This window comes from Panulirus ornatus, chromosome 30 (genome assembly GCF_036320965.1).
Source record: "Panulirus ornatus isolate Po-2019 chromosome 30, ASM3632096v1, whole genome shotgun sequence".
NCBI classification, from domain to species: domain Eukaryota; kingdom Metazoa; phylum Arthropoda; class Malacostraca; order Decapoda; family Palinuridae; genus Panulirus; species Panulirus ornatus.
Genome location: NC_092253.1, coordinates 7852501 through 7875000, shown reverse-complemented (window position 1 = coordinate 7875000; position 22500 = coordinate 7852501). Strand labels below are relative to the sequence as shown.

General features: G+C 41.7%; 1 protein-coding gene across 1 annotated transcript in view; it reads left to right on the top strand.

Moving 5' to 3' along the window:
• Positions 1-17764, top strand: part of Trhn (tryptophan hydroxylase) — a 36416-nt gene extending 18652 nt beyond the window's left edge. Inside the window, 14 exon segments of the mRNA XM_071679676.1 lie at positions 710-865; positions 1948-2158; positions 2568-2594; positions 2597-2667; positions 6753-6820; positions 7265-7315; positions 9472-9570; positions 10669-10715; positions 11961-12096; positions 12934-13060; positions 14322-14360; positions 14973-15163; positions 15477-15633; positions 16455-17764. Of these exon segments, the coding sequence (XP_071535777.1) occupies positions 710-865; positions 1948-2158; positions 2568-2594; positions 2597-2667; positions 6753-6820; positions 7265-7315; positions 9472-9570; positions 10669-10715; positions 11961-12096; positions 12934-13060; positions 14322-14360; positions 14973-15163; positions 15477-15633; positions 16455-16538 (1464 nt within the window). The 3' untranslated portion in view covers positions 16539-17764.
• The last annotated feature ends 4736 nt before the right edge of the window (positions 17765-22500 follow it).

Sequence of the window (22500 nt, the reverse complement as noted above, 5' to 3'; positions counted from 1 at the left end):
AGCGCTGCTGGTAATATTGGTACCATTTGGTATTGCTAGTAATGTTGGTAACTTGTTTCTTTTGGTATTATTACTACTGGTTCTTTTGGTAACACTGGTGCTGTTATATTACTGAAAATGTCTATAAAAAACACTGCTGCAGTTGTTCGTAATACTGATGCAGGCGCAGATTAGCGGCGGCTGCTAATGATGCCATTGACAACGCTGCGGCAGACGTTGGCAACGCACTTGTAACCGTCAGCCGTTGCTGTTGGTAGCCCTGGTGGCAGCGTTTGCACTGCTGCTGCTAATACCGAGGTAATATGTTACCAATTATGAACATATCTATGGCAATACTGGCTTTTAAGGCTGTTTGGGCCAATTTGGTCGTTGAATGGGTTGGGTTTATACAGTAATCTCGTCCCTGATATCTGTTGAAGTTGTTATCTATCCTTATGTCGATTATGTGAGATGGTCTATCCTTCCGTGCCTCTTACAATGATCGCCTGTTTTCGAGTGAATTGAAAGGATGAATTGAAATTATTATACTTATCCTCATACATGGTGAAATTATCATCTGTCCTCGAGCCAGTTTGAATTATTACCTATCCCCATTGCTCTTATAATTATCCCCTGTGTCCTCGATGTTCAAGTTATCCCCTGTGTCCTCGATGTTCAAGTTATCACTTGTCCGTCCTCGTGTGGGTTAACCTTACGTTGTGGTCGGTAGCCCCGGGTCGAGGCCAAGAGCGGTAAGGTGTCGCCCTCGGAGGCTAGCAAGGAGGAGGTGGTGGAGGAGGAGGTCCACCAACCCTCACACAACTCCATCGTCTTCAACCTCAAGAACCAGGTCGGCGGGCTGGCCAAGGCGCTCAGCGTCTTCCAGGTACGTACGTATGTGTTCTGCTCAGCTTAAGTAAGTTCAGACGTTCGAAGTTGAGCTGTGTGTTAAGTTCAGGCTAGGTGTTGTGTAAGTTCAGTGTTCTCCCTCATGTGATAGTTGTAAGTAGTGTAAAGTAGTGTAAAAAAAAAAAGGAATTATTTATTACTTTTCTGTATAGATAAATGTTTATGTTCGTACAATAATTCGGGAGCTGGAGATAAATTGCTTAAACGTAGATTTACACTTTATATAAAACCAGGTTGTATTTGCCCCAGTTATTATCACCTGTCCTTGATTAATTACCATATCGAAGGATAAAGATACTTATTCATTTATAAAAGGAAAGAGATGCAGTATTTATGAGTAGATGTAAATTTGAAGTTTAGTTAGGGTGAATGTTTTGGTGGCCAGTTCGCCTGAGCGTCCATCTTGTGTTCGGATCACAATTTCTATTTTTGTTGTCACTTTCAATATATCATTTTGTTGACTGTATCAGGGTTGTTGGTGATCATGATTTATTTATTTATTGGTATGGGGTAATTATGGATTTGTGTTTGGTGTTTAGAGATCTCATTGTGGACTTTAAGTTATACGAAGGTATATGATAATTTTAGGCTTTTGTGTTAAGGGGTCGAAACCCACTGCAATCGAAGGCGTGACGCGGTACACTGCCCTTGTGGGACGCCAAGTGGGATCCGAACCCATGGTGTTTATGGGTCATACAGACACGCACAGAAAGAGGAAACCCCCCTTTTTTGTATGTTTGTTTGTTTGTTTGTGGCCCCCACTTTGCCAGCTTTGTAGCTGTGCTTAGAGCCTCCATGGTAGTGTGCCCCCCCCACCTCCCCCACCTTACCATTTTCTCATGTCGCCCGCCTCCCTCTCTAACCCCTTCCCCCCTTCCTCCTTCCCCCCCTTCCCCCTTCCCCACCTTACCATTTTCTCATGTCGCCCGCCTCCCTTTCTAACCCCTTTCCCCCCTTCCCTCCCTCCTTCCCCATCCCCACCTTACCATTTTCTCATGTCGCCCGCCTCCCTCTCTAACCCCTTCCCTCCCATTTCCCTCCCATTTCCCCTCCCGCCAGGACCGGGGCATCAACGTGGTCCACATCGAGAGTCGCAGATCCCGGCGTCGAACCTCCGAGTACGAGATCATGGTGGACATTGAGTGCGACAACACGAAAATGGACGACCTGACCAGGATCCTGCAGCGACAGATGTCGTGCCTCAGCCTCCACGACTACGACAAGGGGGAGGACTTCCCCCCTCCCACGCCCATGAGTCAGGAGAGCTTCGGTGAGTCGTGTGTGAGTCGCGAAGCTTCACCGAGACGCGCGAGAGGTCTCGAACCCCTTTGCCCGTCTGGCGTTGACATGGACTCGAGAAAGTGTGACCTAATCTTTTTCTCGTTTTTCCATGACAGAGAATATATATATATATATATATATATATATATATATATATATATATATATATATATTTGGTCTTAAATTTTCGGGTTTTTATTAAATTTAGTGTCGAACTGGTCAATATGACAAGATGGTGTGTCTTCTCCTTCTCGTTTTTCATGAAAAACATATTTTTGATCTTAAAATTTTGGATTTTTTTTAAATTAAATTTACCGTCGAACTGGTCAATATGACAAGATGGTGTGTGTCTAATTTTTTGATATTTTTCTCTTTTCTTCGTCTCCCCGGCGAGGCAGACTTCAGCGATCTGTGCCCCTGGTTCCCTCGAAGATCAGTGATTTGGACCACTTCCAGAAGGTTCTCATGTATGGCTCAGATCTCGACGCGGATCATCCTGTAAGATATCCTTACTTTTTTTCTTATTATTTTTACTTCTTTTTTTATGTCATTTTACTTTTTTTATGTCATTGTACTGCACTACGCTGCACTGTCTTTGCTCTTGTTTGATTCTTTTTTTGTGTGTGTGTGTTTGTTTCTCCTACGATTTGATTGTCTTTGCATTTGCTTTGCTGATGATAGGAATCCCTTAGTCCTCCCTGTACTATCTACTTTATTTCGTTTTCTATGGTGTCGTCACCATTAGTCCGTTTTCTCGTTTAATGCCGGAATCGTTTTCTCTCTCTCTCTCTCTCTCTCTCTCTCTCTCTCTCTCTCTCTCTCTCTCTCTCTCTCTCTCTCTCTCTCTCACTTCATCTAACATTCAAATGTATGCAAATTGTCGCCGGCAATATCCCCTCTGTTACCTAATTTTGTTTGCACTATCTCCAGATGAGTGTCTCCAATGAGAGCAATTTCTCTAATTACATCATATTATTAAGACTAACGTAGTTTCTTATGCACAGAGAGAGTTATACACTGCTTATATATATATATATATATATATATATATATATATATATATATATATATATATATATATATATATATATATTATCCCACGGGATAGGGGAGAAAGAATACTTGCCACGTATTCCCTGCGTGTCGTAGAAGGCGACTAAAAAGGGGAGGGAGCGGGGGGCTGGAAATCCTCCCCTCCCGTTATTGATTTTTCCAAAAGAAGGAACAGAGAACGGTGAGGGGCCAAGTGAGGATATATTCCCTCTAAGGCTCAGTACTCTATTCTTAACGCTACCTCGCTAACGCGGGAAATGGCGAACATGTATGAAAAAAAATGTATATCTATATTCTCTATATCTCCCCTGATAATATGATTAATACACGATCAATTCCACTTCCGTCGATTGATGTTAGATTACAGCACAGTGATCTGTGTGATAACTATGTAATCGATCAATTTTTTTCTTCTCCAAAATACGTTAATTCATACGTATGTAGACGATGTATTAACCTCTCCATTATGGAAAATGTGTAGCAGTATGTATTTTGAATGATACATCCATGATTTCTTAGTTTTGAATTATACATCCATGATTTTCTTAGTTTTATTAAGAAAACGTGTAGAGATTTTGACTTACGGCCTGTATTATTTATTTCATTAATGGAATCTTAAATTATTTATTTCATTATCGGAATCTTTGCAATTGTCTCTATCAGCCTTTAGTGACTCAGTGTACAAGGAAGGCTTAAGCTTGAGCTGTTTGATGTGGGCTAAGGCTTTAGCCGATCGACTCACCACAAAAGGACATTGTAAAGATAATGGCTTGGATAGATTGTAAAGAATAGATGTGATTTTTATAGATTAAACTCTCTCTCTCTATCTCTCTCTCTCTCCCAGAAAAGCCTTGGCTTCGTCATATGTGTTTCTTTTGGGAGGTCAAGATAAGAAATATTTATGAAGACTTAATTCGTATGTGAAGTTTTTTTTTTTTTATCAGTGTCAATAACTCATTTATTTCTATTGTTGATCATCCCTGTTAATTTTTCCCTTTCCATCACAGTTGTCATTTTAATAAAGTTTCCCTAAACTTTATTGTTAAATGTCATGTATTATTATTATTATTATTATTATTATTATTATTATTATTATTATTATCTATACTACTTGTTTCTAAGTAAACAACTTACATACACAGAGTGTGTGTTTGTTTTTGCGTTGCGCGATAACGAATCCCAGTCCGTTTTCTTTTTCACTGAGAAAAAAAAAAAAGATTTGAAAAAATCAATGATAGAAATGCTCTCCTTTCACGAGAAATATTATGTTTTCCTGATCTACTAACTTATCTTTATTTGGAGAAGATGTTCCTTAATGCTAATTGTATCACGAAATTATTTTTTTTTTTCCTTTTTAGCATATCCTCCACTCTAGTGTAGTCACCCCTCCAATCGCTCAACAGAAAATGGAGGAGGGGAGGGTTGGTTGACAACAACAACCCCCCTTTACTCCATTTTCTATCAACTGTTCACTCTCCTCCATCCCATCAAACGTATTGGGAGTTAATAATTTCATGACTTTTAATCCCTTTCCCATCGTTGGCAGAGGGGGGGGGGGGGGGGGAGCCCCTTTGGCAAAGTAGACCCACGCATGGCTTCTGAAAGCCTTTGATGCGGTGGCTGGGGGGGGGGAACTTGTGGCATTTTGGAAATAATCAACGCCAATAAGCAAGTCACCCCGACGTCGTAATGGACTTGGGAAAAGAAAACGTATAGATATTGCCTACATTTGATGATTTCAACTTGAGGGAAGAGACAGGATATTGTATTTATTATAACTGTTGTTGTGGGTAATGCTCTATTTATGTAAATGAATTAATGGTCATTAATGTTCATAATGTGGATCATTATCCATCATTTCTTGTGGTTACTTGTGATGGGGGAGAGGGTAGTGATGGGGGAGAGGGTAGTGATGGGGGAGAGGGTAGTGATGGGAGAGGGTAGTGATGGGGGAGAGGGTAGTGATGGGGGAGAGGGTAGTGATGGGAGAGTGTAGTGATGGGGGGAGGGTAGTGATGGGGGAGGGTAGTGATGGGGAGGGTAGTGATGGGGGAGGGTAGTGATGGGAGAGGGTAGTGATGGGGGGGGAGGGTAGTGATGGTTTCGAAGGAGTGATGTGGGTTGATTTGACACTAAAAAGCAAATTGTTTTCTCTTCGAGAAGTAATTTTGTTTAGATTAATCAGTCGCGTATTTATCGACTGTATTGTGGAATATGGCTCATTACAGAGGGAGGGGAAGGGAACAGCATTGATTAAGAGAGAGAGAGAGAGAGAGAGAGAGAGAGAGAGAGAGAGAGAGAGAGAGAGAGAAGTATAGATAGTGGAGCGTTAAGACCCATAAATCTCCTGCTAATGTGAAGAACTCCGACCATCTCGACTATATAACACACACCCACCCACCACCCCCCCAAACCCCCATTCCAGAAACCCCCCTCCCACACCCCCCATCCATCACTTAGCACCCACACTCACCCTTCCTCCTCCTCCTCCTTCCTCCCTCCTTCTCCCTCCCTCCCTCCCTCCCACACACCCCCCGGCCAATCATACCAGCCTTCCAGTATAGCGTTATCTGTTGACGTCTCCACCCACTCCCCCTCCACCACCACACCACCACCACCACCATTTTCTCCTCCTCCTTCTTCTTCACCGCCTTCCCATCCCCCCTCCCCCCCACCCACTCCCAACAGCCACAAGTGATCTATTGCTTGACCAGGGCGCACGTATCTGCAAGACTGAGAGAGAGAGAGAGAGAGAGAGAGAGAGAGAGAGAGAGAGAGAGAGAGAGAGAGAGAGAGAGAATGCGTTTTCTGTTACACCTGTCAATATATTTTTTTTACAATTGTGTTGACCCCTTGATAGTAACATGGAAGGCCGTTCTCTCTCTCTCTCTCTCTCTCTCTCTCTCTCTCTCTCTCTCTCTCTCTCTCTCTCTCTCTCTCTCTCTCTCTCTCAGGCCCGTAATGGAAGAACGAAAAAGATCAATCACATTAGAAATAGATTTTGAATCGATTTTTTCTTCCCCCCCCCCCCCCCCCCCCCCGTTTAATTTCTTTTATTTCCACAGCATCATAAATGTATTTTTTTTCTTTCCCTGTTTTTTCTTCCTTTCCTTAAACCTAACTGAGATCTGTTGCCCACCAGACATTTTCTAGGCAATGTCTCTGTCTGTTTATTATTTGTCTTCCACTTTAAATATTTCATAAACAAAAATTCACAATTAAATTTTACTCCTAGTGGAGTTTTAATATTACTAGTAGAATTTTGGAGCTTACTTTGGTAAATAAAGTTGAATCTGTTGCATGGATTTTGTTCTATTTACTATACGTAATCGACTTGCGCTGTAAAACAGCTCATGATGTCAGACCAGATGCAAAAACTGACACTGTAACCCCTCTTTACCAGCTGTAGCATTACGCTGAGCTGTACCAATGGTCAGGTAACGGAGTCACCCCTGAAATCCTCAGGTGAAAGAAAACGAGAACAATAACATTTAATATCTATAATATTTGTTACTATTATGTCTCTCCAGGGCTTCAAGGACCCCATCTACAGGAAGAGAAGACAGTATTTTTACGACATTGCCATGGACTATAAATAGTAAGTACGAATTGTAGACACACGACTTCCTATTGTCCTATGTATAGTGATAGTCTAACTAATCTTAGAGTTATATTTAACACCTGAAGAAGGTCTAAAAGGATTACTTTTTCCTTCATTGTTGGGTATAGTAACGTGATTCTAATGGTTATAATTATATTGTTTGTAATGGCTATGGTTGCGGGTTCTGTCCGTCTGTCCGTCTGTCTGTCTGTCTGTACCGTCCTACCAGGAACCAGAGGCTCCCGGTCCCCTTTATAAGGGTTTCAAATACCAATCATCTCGTCCTTCCCTCCCAATCCCTTTAGCGGCCGGGAGGAAGAGGAGGAGCAGAAGCCGTTAACCAGATCTCGATTCTCTTTTATTTTTTTTTCCCCCACACGCAAAAAAAAGGTTTAAATTCTAACCTAAAGTTCTTCTTTTTTTTTTTCCCCTCCCTCGTAGCGGGCAGGAGATCCCCCGTGTTGAGTATACGCCGGAGGAGATCAAGACTTGGTACGTATAACAGTTTTTAACCCTAAGTCTGTCCTCAGCTGATGTTAAATTGTTATAGTTAATATTGTGTGATCTTTGGCGCGTCGCCTTGATGGCCCGTTTTCTGTGGCGGAGATGTAAGGTTTTCTTTTGACGCTCGTTTTCTGCTCCTAAAATTTTAGGGTTTTGTATTCCATTGTGGTATTTGAGTTGGGCTTTGAATTTTAGGGTTTTTATGTCATCGAAGGGAACGTGAGCGGGAATTTATCGTTAGCTTTGATCTTCGAATTAATAATTTCAAGTTCTTGTCATCATCGTCATGAGAGATTATTGTTTGAGCCGCCATATTATTTGTTTTTAATCGACAGTCCGATTAGATTCATAAATTCATTTGATATGATTTATTCGCTACATTAGTACGGTCGAGTTTTGTCTGTGCACAAAGTCTTTTCTTAAGGAAGATTTTAGGTAGTTGAATGTTGCGTGAAAGTGAAACAAACTGTGCGTTGTCCGTGGAGTATTATGCGGATCCATCCATTTCAACATAAACTGTTTGTATATTTCTCCGTTACTTTGCGTAAATGTCAGCCTTACATTGCATACATTATATAGATATATTTTCCCTTCCATAATCGACTGAAAATAGCGAGTGGGTTATTAATTACTAGCAAGATTGACGAAGATAATTATATTGTGTCTAATTAAGTAAATCGATCGCCCCGCTCAGTTCAACATAACATGAAATTCAATTCTGTTTTGACTATATAGAATTCATACCGTCTATTAATTGAATTCTTAAGGAAATTGTTCTTGAGACTCTACACCAGTTATCATAATTAAGAATTGATAAACCAGCAAGACGGTAATATTAATAGCTCGTTTATTAAGGCATTTCTCGCTACCCCGCCCCAACACACACACACCCACACACACGTATACGTGACGGAGCATCGGAACCTGTGTGATAAGGAATCGATCCTCTTCTGCCGCTGTCTCTGGGCTTCGATCCTCTACAACCGATGCTCCTGTGTTCTCCGTCGTCGTCCTCTTCATCCTAACGCTCACAACAGATTATCTTTTTGGGTTCTACGCCACTTGGGTTATCTAAGCGTGCTTATTATCTTAAGCTTTATGCCACATGGTAGATTATCTTAAGCTTTAAGCTTCGTAATAGATTTTCGCTTCGTAATAGATTGTCTTAAGATTTTCAACATAATTTTTAAGCTTTACGCCTCGTAATAGATTGTCTTAAGATTTTCAACATTATTTTTTAAGCTGTACAGCACGCAGATTATATTTAAGCTTTGTGCCTCAGCATGAAGCTTTTAAGTATTAAGGGTCACGGTAGATTACCTTTAAGCTTTAAGGCCCACAGCAGATAATCTTGAAGTCTACGTCTCACAACCAGATGATATTTCAAGCTTAATTGAGGCAATAAGAAGCGAAAGCTGGCGTTGATGGCCATCCAAGCTGGCTGGCCGATCATAGAGTCGTTAAAATTTGAATGTCAGGAAGACGTGGCGCGGGTTGACGGCTGGTGAAGGGTGAGGCGGCTGTGGTGGATGATGATGGGTGGGTGAGTGGGTGGGTCAGGTGTGATGGATGATGATGGGTGGGTGGGTGAGGTGTGATGGATGATGATGGGTGAGTGGGTCAGGTGTGATGGATGATGATGGGTGGGTGGGTAAGGTGTGATGGATGATGATGGGTGGGTGGGTGAGGTGTGATGGATGATGATGGGTGTGTGAGTGGGTGGGTCAGGTGTGATGGATGATGATGGGTGGGTGGGTAAGGTGTGATGGATGATGATGGGTGGGTGGGTGAGGTGTGATGGATGATGATGGGTGGGTGGGTCAGGTGTGATGGATGATGATGGGTGGGTGAGTGGGTCAGGTGTGATGGATGATGATGGGTGAGTGGGTCAGGTGTGATGGATGATGATGGGTGGGTGGGTGAGGTGTGATGGATGATGATGGAGGGTCACGTATAGCCCATGATGATGGTTGTTTTCTTACCTTTATGATGTTATCTTAATGTATTGAAGTTGAAAACAAAGATATATGTAGAATGCCCAGCATCTTCATCCAAAGGTGTTTGTTTTTTATCGAGACGTGTAGATGAATCGTTGACAAAATCCAATCAATTCCTCCTTTAAGTCCTCTTTTCTGGCCTGACAGGGGAACCATCTTCAGGGAGCTGTTCCGTCTGTACCCGACCCACGCCTGCAGGGAGTACAACCAGAACTGGCCCGACCTGGTCAAGTACTGTGGCTACAGGTAAGGCCCTGAGTAGGACCACTGGAACGGAACACTACTTTAGGCCCTTATTAGGACCTACTGGAACGGAACGTCTCCTATGCTTAAGGCCCTGAGTAGGACCACTGGAATGGAACACTAATAAAGCCCTGAGTAGGACCACTGGAATGGAACACTACTTAAGGCCCTGAGTAGGACCACTGGAACGGAACACTACTTAAGGCCCTGAGTAGGACCACTGGAATGGAACACTAATAAAGCCCTGAGTAGGACCACTGGAATGGAACACTACTTAAGGCCCTGAGTAGGACCACTGGAACGGAACACTACTTAAGGCCCTGAGTAGGACCACTGGAATGGAACACTAATAAAGCCCTGAGTAGGACCACTGGAATGGAACACTACTTAAGGCCCTGAGTAGGACCACTGGAATGGAACACTACTAAAGGCCCTGAGTAGGACCACTGGAATGGAACACTACTAAAGGCCCTGAGTAGGACCACTGGAACGGAACACTACTTAAGGCCCTGAGTAGGACCACTGGAACGGAACACTTCCTATGCTTAAGGCCCTGAGTAGGACCACTGGAACGGAACACTACTTAAGGCCCTGAGTAGGACCACTGGAACGGAACACCTCCTCTGCTTAAGGCCCTGAGTAGGACCACTGGAACGGAACATCTCTGCTTAGTATCCATAAGAAATGTGTTCCTCTATCGTGGCTTAACTACGTAAACATTTGATATTAGATTTGCCTTCATGACGTAAACATTTGATATTAGATTTGCCTTCATGACGTAAACATTTGATGTTAGTCTTCAAATTGGTCTTTCAGCATCTGAGATGAATCTGCTGTAGTCTTAATTAACTCTATCTGGCTTTAGGGAGAGTAGATATATGGCGATATATTCCTGTAAGAGTTAGGTATATCTGGAGGCAATGGGAAGCCAGTAAGCCACACCTGCCATATTGCCACAGCAGAGTCGAGTATTATTACCATTGTGGCGAGTGTGTGTGTGTGTGTGTGTGTGTGTGTGTGTGTGTGTGTGTGTGTGAGTCCCCCTTCCCCCCCATCCTCACAATGGTGTAATGACCTCATTAACCTCATTTCTTATTTCAGGGAGAACAACGTGCCACAGCTGGCTGACATCGACAAGTTCTTGAAAAGTGAGTTGTTCTTTGGTGGTCATGACTGCACATTAGGTCAGGTCATCACAACACATCAGGTCAGGTCATCACTCCACCTCTTCTGGCCTTTGATGTAGTGATGATCTGTTTGCCTCGTAGATATTGACTTCCCACTTATTTTTTTACCCATACACAAGAGATCAATATTTATCCTGTTCAGTGATGTATAGTAGTATTAGTAGTAGTAGTAGTATTGACCTGGTGTTCACCCTATCCCTGTGTGTTCAATTGGGTGGTGAACAGCCGTAAGTCGTCTGTAGAACAGGATGGTCACTCGTTGGATTGGAGGTGATTCATGGAACATTATGCTTGGCCATAGAGAACACCTGTTTTCCCTAATCTGTAGTGATGAGGCAAATGCCTTGAACATTTGTGTATGATGTCATGCCAACACTGACCACAGGAATTTGTGGGAAAGTATCTTGTCAATGGTAAGAAAAAAAGAAAGAAAAAAAAACGTAGATTTTCCAAAGTTGCCTTTAGTTTGCAGATCTCCCAGAACTTAGATGTTCGTCTTCTTAAGATTTCATCAGATTTCATACTTGTCTCCTGTATCACCGACCTTTTGCTCTTAAGAGAGTAGTCTTTCAGCTCATAACATCATTTCAGATTGTGAGACATTTTTGAAGCTTTCCCTATAATACCTTCCTTAGCTCTGAGAATCCTCACCATTCACATGATGTATCAAAGCCAAAGGAATGCTTTCCAATCCATAACGTATGGCCGGTCCCTTGAGAGTCCATGATCCATTCCTTATTCTCCCGAAAAACCTCACACGTATCCATGGGATGCGTCCCATCCCGTGGGACCTTCCATGTTGCATTCATACCATCATCTCCCAGCTCTTCAGACCTTTCCCATTCTCCAGACTCTCAAGTCTTTCCCTCAGACTTCCCACCCACCACCAGCCCTTTTTTCAGTCTTTCCACCAACACCCCTTACCATCAGACCCCCCACACCTCTATCACCTCCCCTCTCCTCTCCTGCCTTTATCCAACCTGCCCGTCGGCCTGAGGAGGACCCCCCCACACACCACACACACCTCACCCTCCGTCTTCGCCTTCTGCAGGGACCACGGGGTTCTCTAGACCCCACCTCCCCTCTCCTCTCCTCCTGCTTTTATCCAACCTGCCCATTGGCCTGAGGAGGAGGAACCCCCCCCCCCACACACACACACACACACACACACACACCTACCTCACCCTCCGTCTTCGCCTTCTGCAGGGACCACGGGGTTCTCTCTCCGCCCCGTCGCAGGCTACCTCTCTCCAAGAGACTTCCTCGCCGGCCTGGCCTTCAGAGTGTTTCACTGCACCCAGTACATCCGCCACTCGTCTGACCCCTTCTACACCCCAGAACCGTGAGTGTTACCAAGCGTCCCTGGGTCTCCTTCTGTTGTCGTCTCCTGGCCAACACAACAATGGGTCCTTTGGCACCAGTTGATGTCGAGTGCTGTGCTTAGCTTAGCTCCTCCACGGGACGCGAAAGCTGATGATGGCTGATGGCACGTAACGCTCCGACTTTCGAAGTGGTCTGCCAACACTTATGGACCTTTTCTTGTTGTTTTGATTTCAGGGAATGAGTGGTGATGTGAAGCCAAAGATCCTTTTAATAATTTCTAGCCAAGTTTGTGTTCTTGTTGTGCCACTCGTCCATAGTTATATACTGAATATGATCATGTACAATTACCCTGTGTTAGTCGATGGAAGTGGGTTACTTGAACACCCCCTCCCCCCCCTTTTTTTTTTTTTGCACCCACTTACTTCTAAACCCCTATCGACGCCCTTCGATTTCCTCTTGATGTATATCATCCAGCGTGGTTTCTGTATTAAGGGGATGATAGTCACTTGTTTGCCTTCCCTCCCCCTCCTCCTCATCATCATCCACAGGGACTAGAGAGCTGGCTGGATCATCCTCATCATCTTCATCATCATCATCATCATCATCATCATCATCATCATCATCATCATCATCATCAACTCCCTCGGCATTCCTATTAACCATCTCCTCTCCTTGAGTAACACCACTGTGCATAGCTGGTGTAGCCACGTCAGGCCTTCCTTCAACCCCATAGCAATATTAACCTCAATGCCATGTCGTCTCTCTCTCTCTCACCTCTGCTCCTAAGGGCACGCCATTACTAACGTTTTAACCTGTCCCTCGTTCTTCTTCTTCCCTCCCTCCCTCTCCACCACAGGGACTGCTGCCATGAGCTGTTGGGACACATGCCCATGTTGGCGTGTCCCTCCTTCGCCCAGTTCTCCCAGGAGATCGGCCTAGCGTCCCTAGGAGCCAACGAAGAAGAACTGCTCAAAATTGCCACAGTGAGTAGATGATAGTGTGTGTATGTTGGGGGGTTCGTCATGGGAACACTGGGGGAGTCTTGGATGGTTCGTGAGGGCGGCCTCTGGGTAGTTAGTGATAGGGGCCTCTAGGTGGTTTGTGAGGGGGGGCTTCTGGGTGGTTTGTGAGAGGGCCTCTGGATGGTTCGTGAGGGCCTCTGGGTGGTTTGGGAGAGCCTCTGGGTGCTTCGTGAGGTCCTGTGGATGGTTAGTGAGGGGGGCTGTGGATGGTTCGTGAGGGGCCTCTGGATGGTTCATGAAGGGGGCCTCTGGATGGTTCATAAGGGGGCCTCTGGATGGTTCATAAGGGGGCCTCTGGATGGTTCATAAGGGGGCCTCTGGATGGTTCATGAGGGGGGGCCTTTGGGTGGTTCGTGAGATGGGAGGGGGAGCCTGTGGTTGGTTCGTAGGCATACAGTGTGGGTCGTGTTGATTTAGATGGAGTGATAATATGGTTATCACCTGCCCGTACGTTGTTATATCAGCACTTTGCCGATGTGAACCTTGTAGATGACAAGATAAAAAGGTTTATTTTGATATCAAGTCATAAATAAATGTATTGTGTTTTCCGTTATTTTTAAGGATTTTTTTAAGTATTTTTAAGGATTTAAGGATTTTTAAGGATTTAAGGATTTTTTTAAGGATTTTTAAGGATTTGATTCTGGAGATGTACGTTTGTTTATGAATGAGGTTAAGTTTTTTTGGATCTGATAAAAACACTTTATGTTTGAGTTCAAGACTGATATAAAAGTCATTTTTAAGAGGATTAAATTTAGAATAAATCTACTTATGAATATAAACTCTTTGAGATATTGGTAGATATTCTGAATAGTTTTTTTTTCAGCAGTCTGAGATGTTTTGAATATAAGGTATTGAGATATTTTGAATATAAAGTATTGGACATTGCCATGAGCTGGGGGGTGTGATTGTGAATTACAGTCTCGGTCATGATATAGCCTGTATCCTGCTGTATCTGTGTTACCTTGCTGTAATTTCCTATATAAAAAGTCTGAAATAATCACGCTGTAATGTGCCACAAATAATCGTGAACTCTGATAATCCCTTGTAGGATTATGAGTTTGCACTATCATACTAATTCATCTGGGACACTGTAGCCTTGTTTGACCTGCTGTAACCTGATAATTAAGTTTGAATTATTCTATCTAAAGATTTATATCTTATTCTAGCATCAACAGATAATCTATCGGGAATATGCTAATCTTTGTTCTATTTCTTTTCCCAGTTATATTTCTTCACCGTTGAGTTCGGAATGTGTAAGGAGGTAAGGAATGTATATATATATATATATATATATATATATATATATATATATATATATATATATATATATATCAGGTGAGAACGTGTAGTGAATGTAGATATATATATATATATATATATATATATATATATATATATATATATATATATATATATATATATATATATATATATGTATGTATGTATGTATGTATAAGGTCTCAGTAACTGTTTTGATCACGTGAATATATGTATATAAGAATTATTGATTGGTGCTTATATTGCTTGATGTTGACGCGTCTTCATTAATAACCTTATCACTTGATAACGCCTGGTGTTGATGTCTTCATTGATAAGCTTATTCCTTGATAACACCTCAAGCTTAGAATAAGTGTTTCAAGCTCTTCCTTTTAAAAGCTTAGAATAAGTGTTTCAAGCTCTTCGTTTTCAAAGTCTTTTCCACCATGACTGCCTAATGTGTGTGTATGTGAGTTGGTTCATGTGTGTGTGTGTGTGTGTATGTGAGTTGGTTCATGTGTGTGTGTGTGTGTATGTGAGTTGGTTCATGTGTGTGTGTGTGTGTATGTGAGTTGGTTCATGTGTGTGTGTGCTGACGCGTCGTGGTGCCCCACAGAAGGGCCACCTGCGGGTGTACGGTGCGGGTCTGCTCTCCAGCATCGGGGAGCTGCGTCACTCGCTCTCGCCAGCGGCCAAGGTGGAGCCCTTCGACCCCGAGGCCGTGTCGACGGTGCCCTGCCTGGTCACCACCTTCCAGAACCAGTACTTCTACACCGACACCTTCGAGGAGGCCAAGGAGAAGCTGAGGTAAAGGAAGAAAGAAGAAGAAAAGGAGGGAGAGAGAGAGAGAGAGAGAGAGAGAGAGAGAGAGAGAGAGAGAGAGAGAGAGAGGTTAGGTGTTCATGGGCTCAACCTCCCCTCCCTCCGATGTCATCTCTCTCTCTCTCTCTCTCTCTCTCTCTCTCTCTCTCTCTCTCTCTCTCTCTCTCTCCGTCTCTCTCTCTCTCCGTCTCTCTCTCTCTCCGCCCCTCCGTCTCTCTCTCTCTCTCGTCCTCTCCCGCACGTCCACGTCGCCTCACTACTCACCGTCCTCCCTTCCTCCATCCCCCTCGTTCGCCAGGTCCTACGTCTCCAAGATCGAGCGGCCCTTCGGCGTGCGGTACAACCCGTACACGCAGAGTGTGGAGATCCTGAGTAGCACGGAGAAGGTGGCCGCCCTGGTCTCCGAGCTGCGTGGGGACCTGTGCATCGTCAGGAACGCCCTGCAGAAGATCCACGTGAGTCGAGGAGGGAGCTGTGTGTGTGTGTGTGGGTGTGTGCTCGGGCCGTGGTCTTCAATAGGAATTACCTTGCCTGGTTTCGCAAGAGACCATGAGGTAACAAGGGAGGGAGGTGTGGTGGTGGTGTGGTGGTAGTGTGGTGGTGGTGTGGTGGTAGTGTAGTGGTGGTGTGGTGGTGGTGTGGTGGTAGTGTAGTGGTAGTGTGGTGGTAGTGTAGTGGTAGTGTAGTGGTAGTGTGGTGGTAGTGTAGTGGTAGTGTAGTGGTAGTGTGGTGGTGGTGTGGTGGTAGTGTGGTGGTGGTGTGGTGGTAGTGTGGTGGTAGTGTAGTGGTAGTGTGGTGGTAGTGTGGTGGTAGTGTAGTGGTAGTGTGGTGGTAGTGTGGTGGTAGTGTAGTGGTAGTGTGATGGTAGTGTGGTGGTAGGACGTGGTTGTAAAGTGGTCGTGTGGTCTGTCAAATGTAAGGCTTGTGAAGTGACTTTCCGGTGTGTTGTGTGTGTGTGTATACTTACAGATCTTGCTTGCCCCCCCTTCAACCCCCTCCTTGCTCCCTTCCCCCCCTTAAATGATCCAGGGGAGGCCTCGTAGATAACATATCTGGTGCAGTGTTAAGGATCGTACGACCACAGAGATCCTGCGTGGGAGGGGATAGACAGGACAAGTTGTACGTGGAAACCCCCCTTTGGAAGACATGGCTTTTGCAGGTCAGGAAAATTTCCCCATTTATTTAATTCTCTTCCCCCACCCACGTCCCCCCTCCACCACGTCCATTCATAATTGTTCTTTCATCTTTTTTTTTTTTCCTTCCTTTTTCCTTACAGGAGAATGATGATGAGGTGGACATTGAGAATTTAACTAGCATCCTAACGTCAGCGTTGAAGACAGAAGATGCTGCCAAGAGTTAAGTCATTGCCTTCCTCCCTCCCTCCCGCATCTCTCACTCACTCACTCCCACTCATCCCCTTCGTTCAACAACCCCCTCATCCCTTATATATACTTATATATAGATATATATACATATATATATATATATATATATATATATATATATATATATATATATATATATATATATATATATATATATGTTATTGACTTATAAACTGCTTGGGGGACGAGACATGTGCAAGCTATATGGATGATAGCATCCACTTATATACACAGTTCTAACATATACATTGTAAGTATAACTTATATACAGTATACTTATATACAGTATACTCTGCAAATATACTGTCGAACCAAACTAGTTAGATATATAATCCTGTGCTTCCTTAGGTGTATAACGAGTGTATGTGTACATGGAAACACACATACACATAGGGTGTCTATCTATATATATACGTATACTTGGTATCTCTACATACACCTATGCATGATACTTATACATATACAGGGACGAGGAAACGGACAATAGAAGTATAAAACATTATTCCCGTTGCACAAAGTAGTATTTACACACACACACACACACACACACACACACTTTAGTTTGTAAGTAACCACAAAAGTACTTGCGATGAACGTCTTGTGTCCAGTGTGATAAGTCCTGCATTAATTTACTCACAAGAGTTATTGTGTGTCAAGGTTAGGTTAGGTTAGATTAGGTTAGGTTAGGTTATCTTCTGTGTATTAGGTTAGGTTAGGTTAGGTTATCTTCTGTGTATTAGGTTAGGTTAGGTTATCTTCTGTGTATTAGGTTAGGTTAGGTTAGGTTATCTTCTGTGTATTAGGTTAGGTTAGGTTAGGTTATCTTCTGTGTATTAGGTTAGGTTAGGTTAGGTTAGGTTATCTTCTGTGTATTAGGTTAGGTTAGGTTAGGTTAGGTTATCTTCTGTGTATTAGGTTAGGTTAGGTTAGGTTATCTTCTGTGTATTAGGTTAGGTTAGGTTAGGTTAGGTTATCTTCTGTGTATTAGGTTAGCTTGAAATCAGATGGTTTAATGATTGCTTCACTTTGTTAGATAATTTTTTTGCCTGAGTTACTGATAAGAGTTGGTTAAATTTGGCGTGAATGAACATAGAAAATGTTAACTCTGTTTCCACCATGATGTTAACTCTATTTCCACCATGATGTTAACTCTGTTTCCACCATGATATTAACTCTGTTTCCACCATGATGTTAACTGTTTCCACTATGATGTTAACTTTCCACCATGATGTTAACTATTTCCACCATAATGTTAACTATTTCCACCATAATGTTAACTCTATTTCTACCATGATGTTAACTCTGTTTCCACCATAATGTTAACTATTTCCACAATGATGTTAACTTTCCACCATAATGTTAACTCTATTTCCACCATGATGTTAACTGTTTCCACAATGATGTTAACTATTTCCACCATAATGTTAACTATATCCACCATAATGTTAACTATTTCTACCATGATGTTAACTGTTTCCACCATGATGTTAACTATTTCCACCATAATGTAACTTTATTTCTACCATAATGTTAACTCTATTTCCACCATGATGTTAAGTCTGTCTCCACAATAATGTTAACTTTCCACCGTAATGTTACTATTTCCACCATGATGTTAACTGTCTCCACAATAATGTTAACTTTCCACCGTAATGTTACTATTTCCACCATGATGTCAACTCTGTTTCCACCATAATGTTAACTATTTCCACCATGATGTTAACTCTCCACCATAATGTTAACTATTTCCACCATGATGTTAACTGTTTCCACCATGATGTTAACTATTTCCACCATGATGTTAACTATTTCCACCATGATGTTAACTCTTCCCACCATAATGTTAACTATTTCCACCATGATGTTAACTGTTTCCACCATGATGTTAACTGTCTCCACCATGATGTTAACTATTTCCACCATGATGTTAACTGTTTCCACCATGATGTTAACTCTATTTCCACCGTGATGTTAACTCTGTTTCCACTATGATGTTAACTCTGTTTCCACCATAATGTTAACTATTTCCACCATGATGTTAACTCTGCTTGCACCATAATGTCAACTCTGCTTGCACCATAATGTTAACTGTTTCCACCATAATGTTAACTCCACCATAATGTTAACTCTCCATCATCATGTTAACTGCTTCCACCATAATGTTAACTCCACCATAATGTTAACTGCTTGCACCATAATGTTAACTCTCCACCATAATGTTAACTATTTCCACCATGATGTTAACTATTTCCATAATGCTAACTCTTTCCACCATAATGTTAACTCTCTTTCCACCATGATGTCCACACACAAAAAAGGGCTTCATTTGTCTGTGTTCTCAGAGATTATTTCATTACTGTGAGATGTATTGGTGTATCCAGGTATAGTAGAAAAATGATAACCCCGGTAGATAATGGTAGAGTAACTGTGTTAGGTAGACTGTTCGGTCCTTGTAGATAGTGGAGTAGATGAGGCAAACAAGTTGTTATGAAGTAGATACAAGTAGATCTATCAACTCCTTGTGGAGATGTCTGATGATAAGGTCAGCTCATCCACTGTGGTGATTTACCCATGCAAGTTAAAATGGTCAACTGTAGCGAATAGATAGATGATAGATTTGAGCAGTCACTGTACCTCTTTAGATAGAGGAATAAAGACTTGTAGAACAACGTCAAAAAAAAAAAAAATTTTAAGGAAAGAGTGAATTAGAGACTATACTTGCTTAGATAGAGGAATATAGAAGTGTATAGCAACGTCAGAAAAAAATTCTAGGGAGTGAATAAGAGAGGCGAGTCAAACCCATTGTGATAGAAACTGTGGTTAAATGTCTATTTCCCTGGGTTGGGTAAAGACTAGTCATCCAAGATGGAACAGGAGCACTTCTAAGTCTAACTTCTATTGATTGTTAACTTTGACTGGTGGTTGACCATTCACTGACGTTAGATAAGACTGACTTCAGACAGTCTGTGGTCATGAATGGGTCTCTGAAATCATCTATGACTGATTGAGTGATGATAAAAGGGAATGAAGTTACTATAGACCCCAAAGACATTAGCACAGAATAGTGTGTATTCACACCCTGGCTGTTCGAGTTAGTGGATTCCTATAATAACCCTTTGGCTCACTGATGGTTGTGGCGAGGGAGCCAGTTTGGATGATGTCAGACATGGTTAAGGAAGGTTATGTGTGTGTATGGTGCGCTGGCCATGGACATATTGGCTAGTAGTTGAGGGTGGAAAAAATTATTGGCACCAAAAGACAACAACGAACATTAGGTTTTTCGTCTGTTTTGAACCCCACACAGACACACGATCGTTAGAACACTCATGTATTGACGTAAATGAGTTGAATTATTGATGTTTTGAACTAATGATGAACAGGTGAATTTTTCATTAGTTATTGCCTTTTTCTTATTAGAATATTTTTCTTATCTTAATGTATGTCTTAATCTATATATGTGTTGCATGTTCAACTGCCTTTTGATACAAAATCAAGAAGTGTGTGTGTGTGGCTTGTACACCAATGATTTTAATCAGACCTGCTGAAAGAGGAATTTGAAATCCTAGCTATGTGTGTCTTGTGGTAAGTTATGCATAGGTTGTTTGAGATAGGAATTTTTCGTCCAGTAATGTGGATTAACTGATAATTCCATGTATAGTTTAATTATTTTCAAGTAATATATCTATATATAATCTGTTGATATGAAAAGCAAGTCAGGACTGTTGAATATATATATATATATATATATATATATATATATATATATATATATATATATATATATATATATATATATTATATATATGGACCACACAATATGTTAAAAGAATGATTTGAATATTCCATGTAAAACTGACTGCACGATATGTAAAAGTTAATTGTATATAAGATTGAATAAAGATAACGCAATTAACTCGTTGATTTCTTACATTTCTCAAACATACATAGTCCTTTTGAATCTCAAAAAGGGAAGCAGTGTCTAAAGTTCCTGGAAGGTGTAGTTGTAAATAAACAAGCAATCAAACATAGAGGCGAAAATAGAAAAAAAAAAGTATGAATGGTACGTATTCAAAAATCTCAAACACACATAGACACACACACACACACCCTTCACGACAGATTGGGCCGTGTGTGTTGCGTGTGTGTGTGTGTGTGTGTTCGCGTGATTTCCCCAGGCGATGTCTTTTCTCCTTCTTTGTTTGTGTGTGTGTCAGTTTGTGGTTCTCGTCTAGGGAGCTGAGGGACGTGATTCACAGAGAAGTGAGGCTACAGGTGGACCCCCACCTTGTCTCACAACTCCCACACAAATTCCCATAAATGGAGAAGCTACTGGTTACAACGCACAGGGAGGCGAGTTTATATATATATATATATATATATATATATATATATATATATATATATATATATATATATATATATATATATATATATATACGCCAGAACCCCTACGATGGATCTTCGGGTATTTCGAGGTTGCGCTCCTACGTAGGAGCAGAGTAAGGTGGGTTCCACTACTCACGCCTCTGTGTTTTGGAAACCCTAAATAACGAAATGTTTCAAATGTTTACCGATGGCATTTTACATAAGAACCCGTTAACAAGCCTAGAAAAGATTCTGTACAGATGGAATTGTTTATATATTCAAATAACTTAACCTACATTTATATAAACAAAATCTTTATTGAAAACATCAAATGATAAATCACTTAACCCGGTGATTGTCCATAGTCTTTTAAGCCATAGAGTACGATAAATGACAAATGTAAGTCAATATTAAGAATATACGTCTCATAAAATCATTTCAAATATTTTCTACTACGAAATAAATTTTGTTTTTTTCTAGATGTAGTAGAATTATTTTACCTCCGTTTCCCCTATACACACTAACACATAAAGCAAGCGTCACATTAAATAACCAATTTTACTGCGTAAGAAATTGTCTTGTGAGACAATATCCTCAGAAATTTATTATAAGGGATTATTCTATCATAAAAAAAAGTCTTAAATGAGAATGAAGAGAAAAATGGAACTATTTTTGTCCATAAATATTTTTAGGCTCGTTTTCTTCCGGCATCCATTGTTGTGGTCGGGTCTAGGCGAAGCGGGTGTGTGTGTGTGTGTGTGTGTAATTACCTTGTGTTCCTGGCCATGTGTACGGGCGTGTGTGTGAGGCGTTATTTCCCCCTTGGTTGGTCAGCTGGCCTGGACGACATGGGATCGCTTCCACGGTGGAAAGGCCATAAATATTCCACGATGGTATTTTAAGGTTAGTGTGCTTTTGCTGTACTTGCCGTCCGTTTTCAAATTCACAACGTAGGCGAAGCGCTTCATTTCAGCAACGATTTGGTAGGATGTAGCTTAAGAGTATATATATATATATATATATATGAACAAAGTGTATATGAACGCGCACCTTCATAGAATATACAAACCTCCAACAGCCAGGATCGAACCCGGGACCCGTGTGTAACAGGTGGGAGCGCTACCACTAGGCTATGGTCGCCCCTAATGGAAAATGACGATTCGAATACTATGTACTCGTTACCCTTCGTCTTACGTTGGTGAGCAACGTGGTCATTTCTCTATTAGTGGCGATCATAGCCTAGCGGTAGCGTTCCCGCCTGTTGCACAGGAGTCCCGGGTTCGATCCCGGCTGTTGGAGGTTTGTATGATATATATATATATATATATATATATATATTTGGCCTTTGCCATCGTAGAATGAAGAAGTAAATGTTACAAGTTGTTTGATCCTGAATGTAAAACGTGAGAAAAATGATCTTTTCACACTATATATATATATATATATATATATATATATATATATATATATATATATATATATATGAATAATGAGCCAGCCATGAAAAAGTCATATGCTAATTAGCTCTACCAACGTAAACATATAAAAAAAAATACTGTACATGAATCTTGT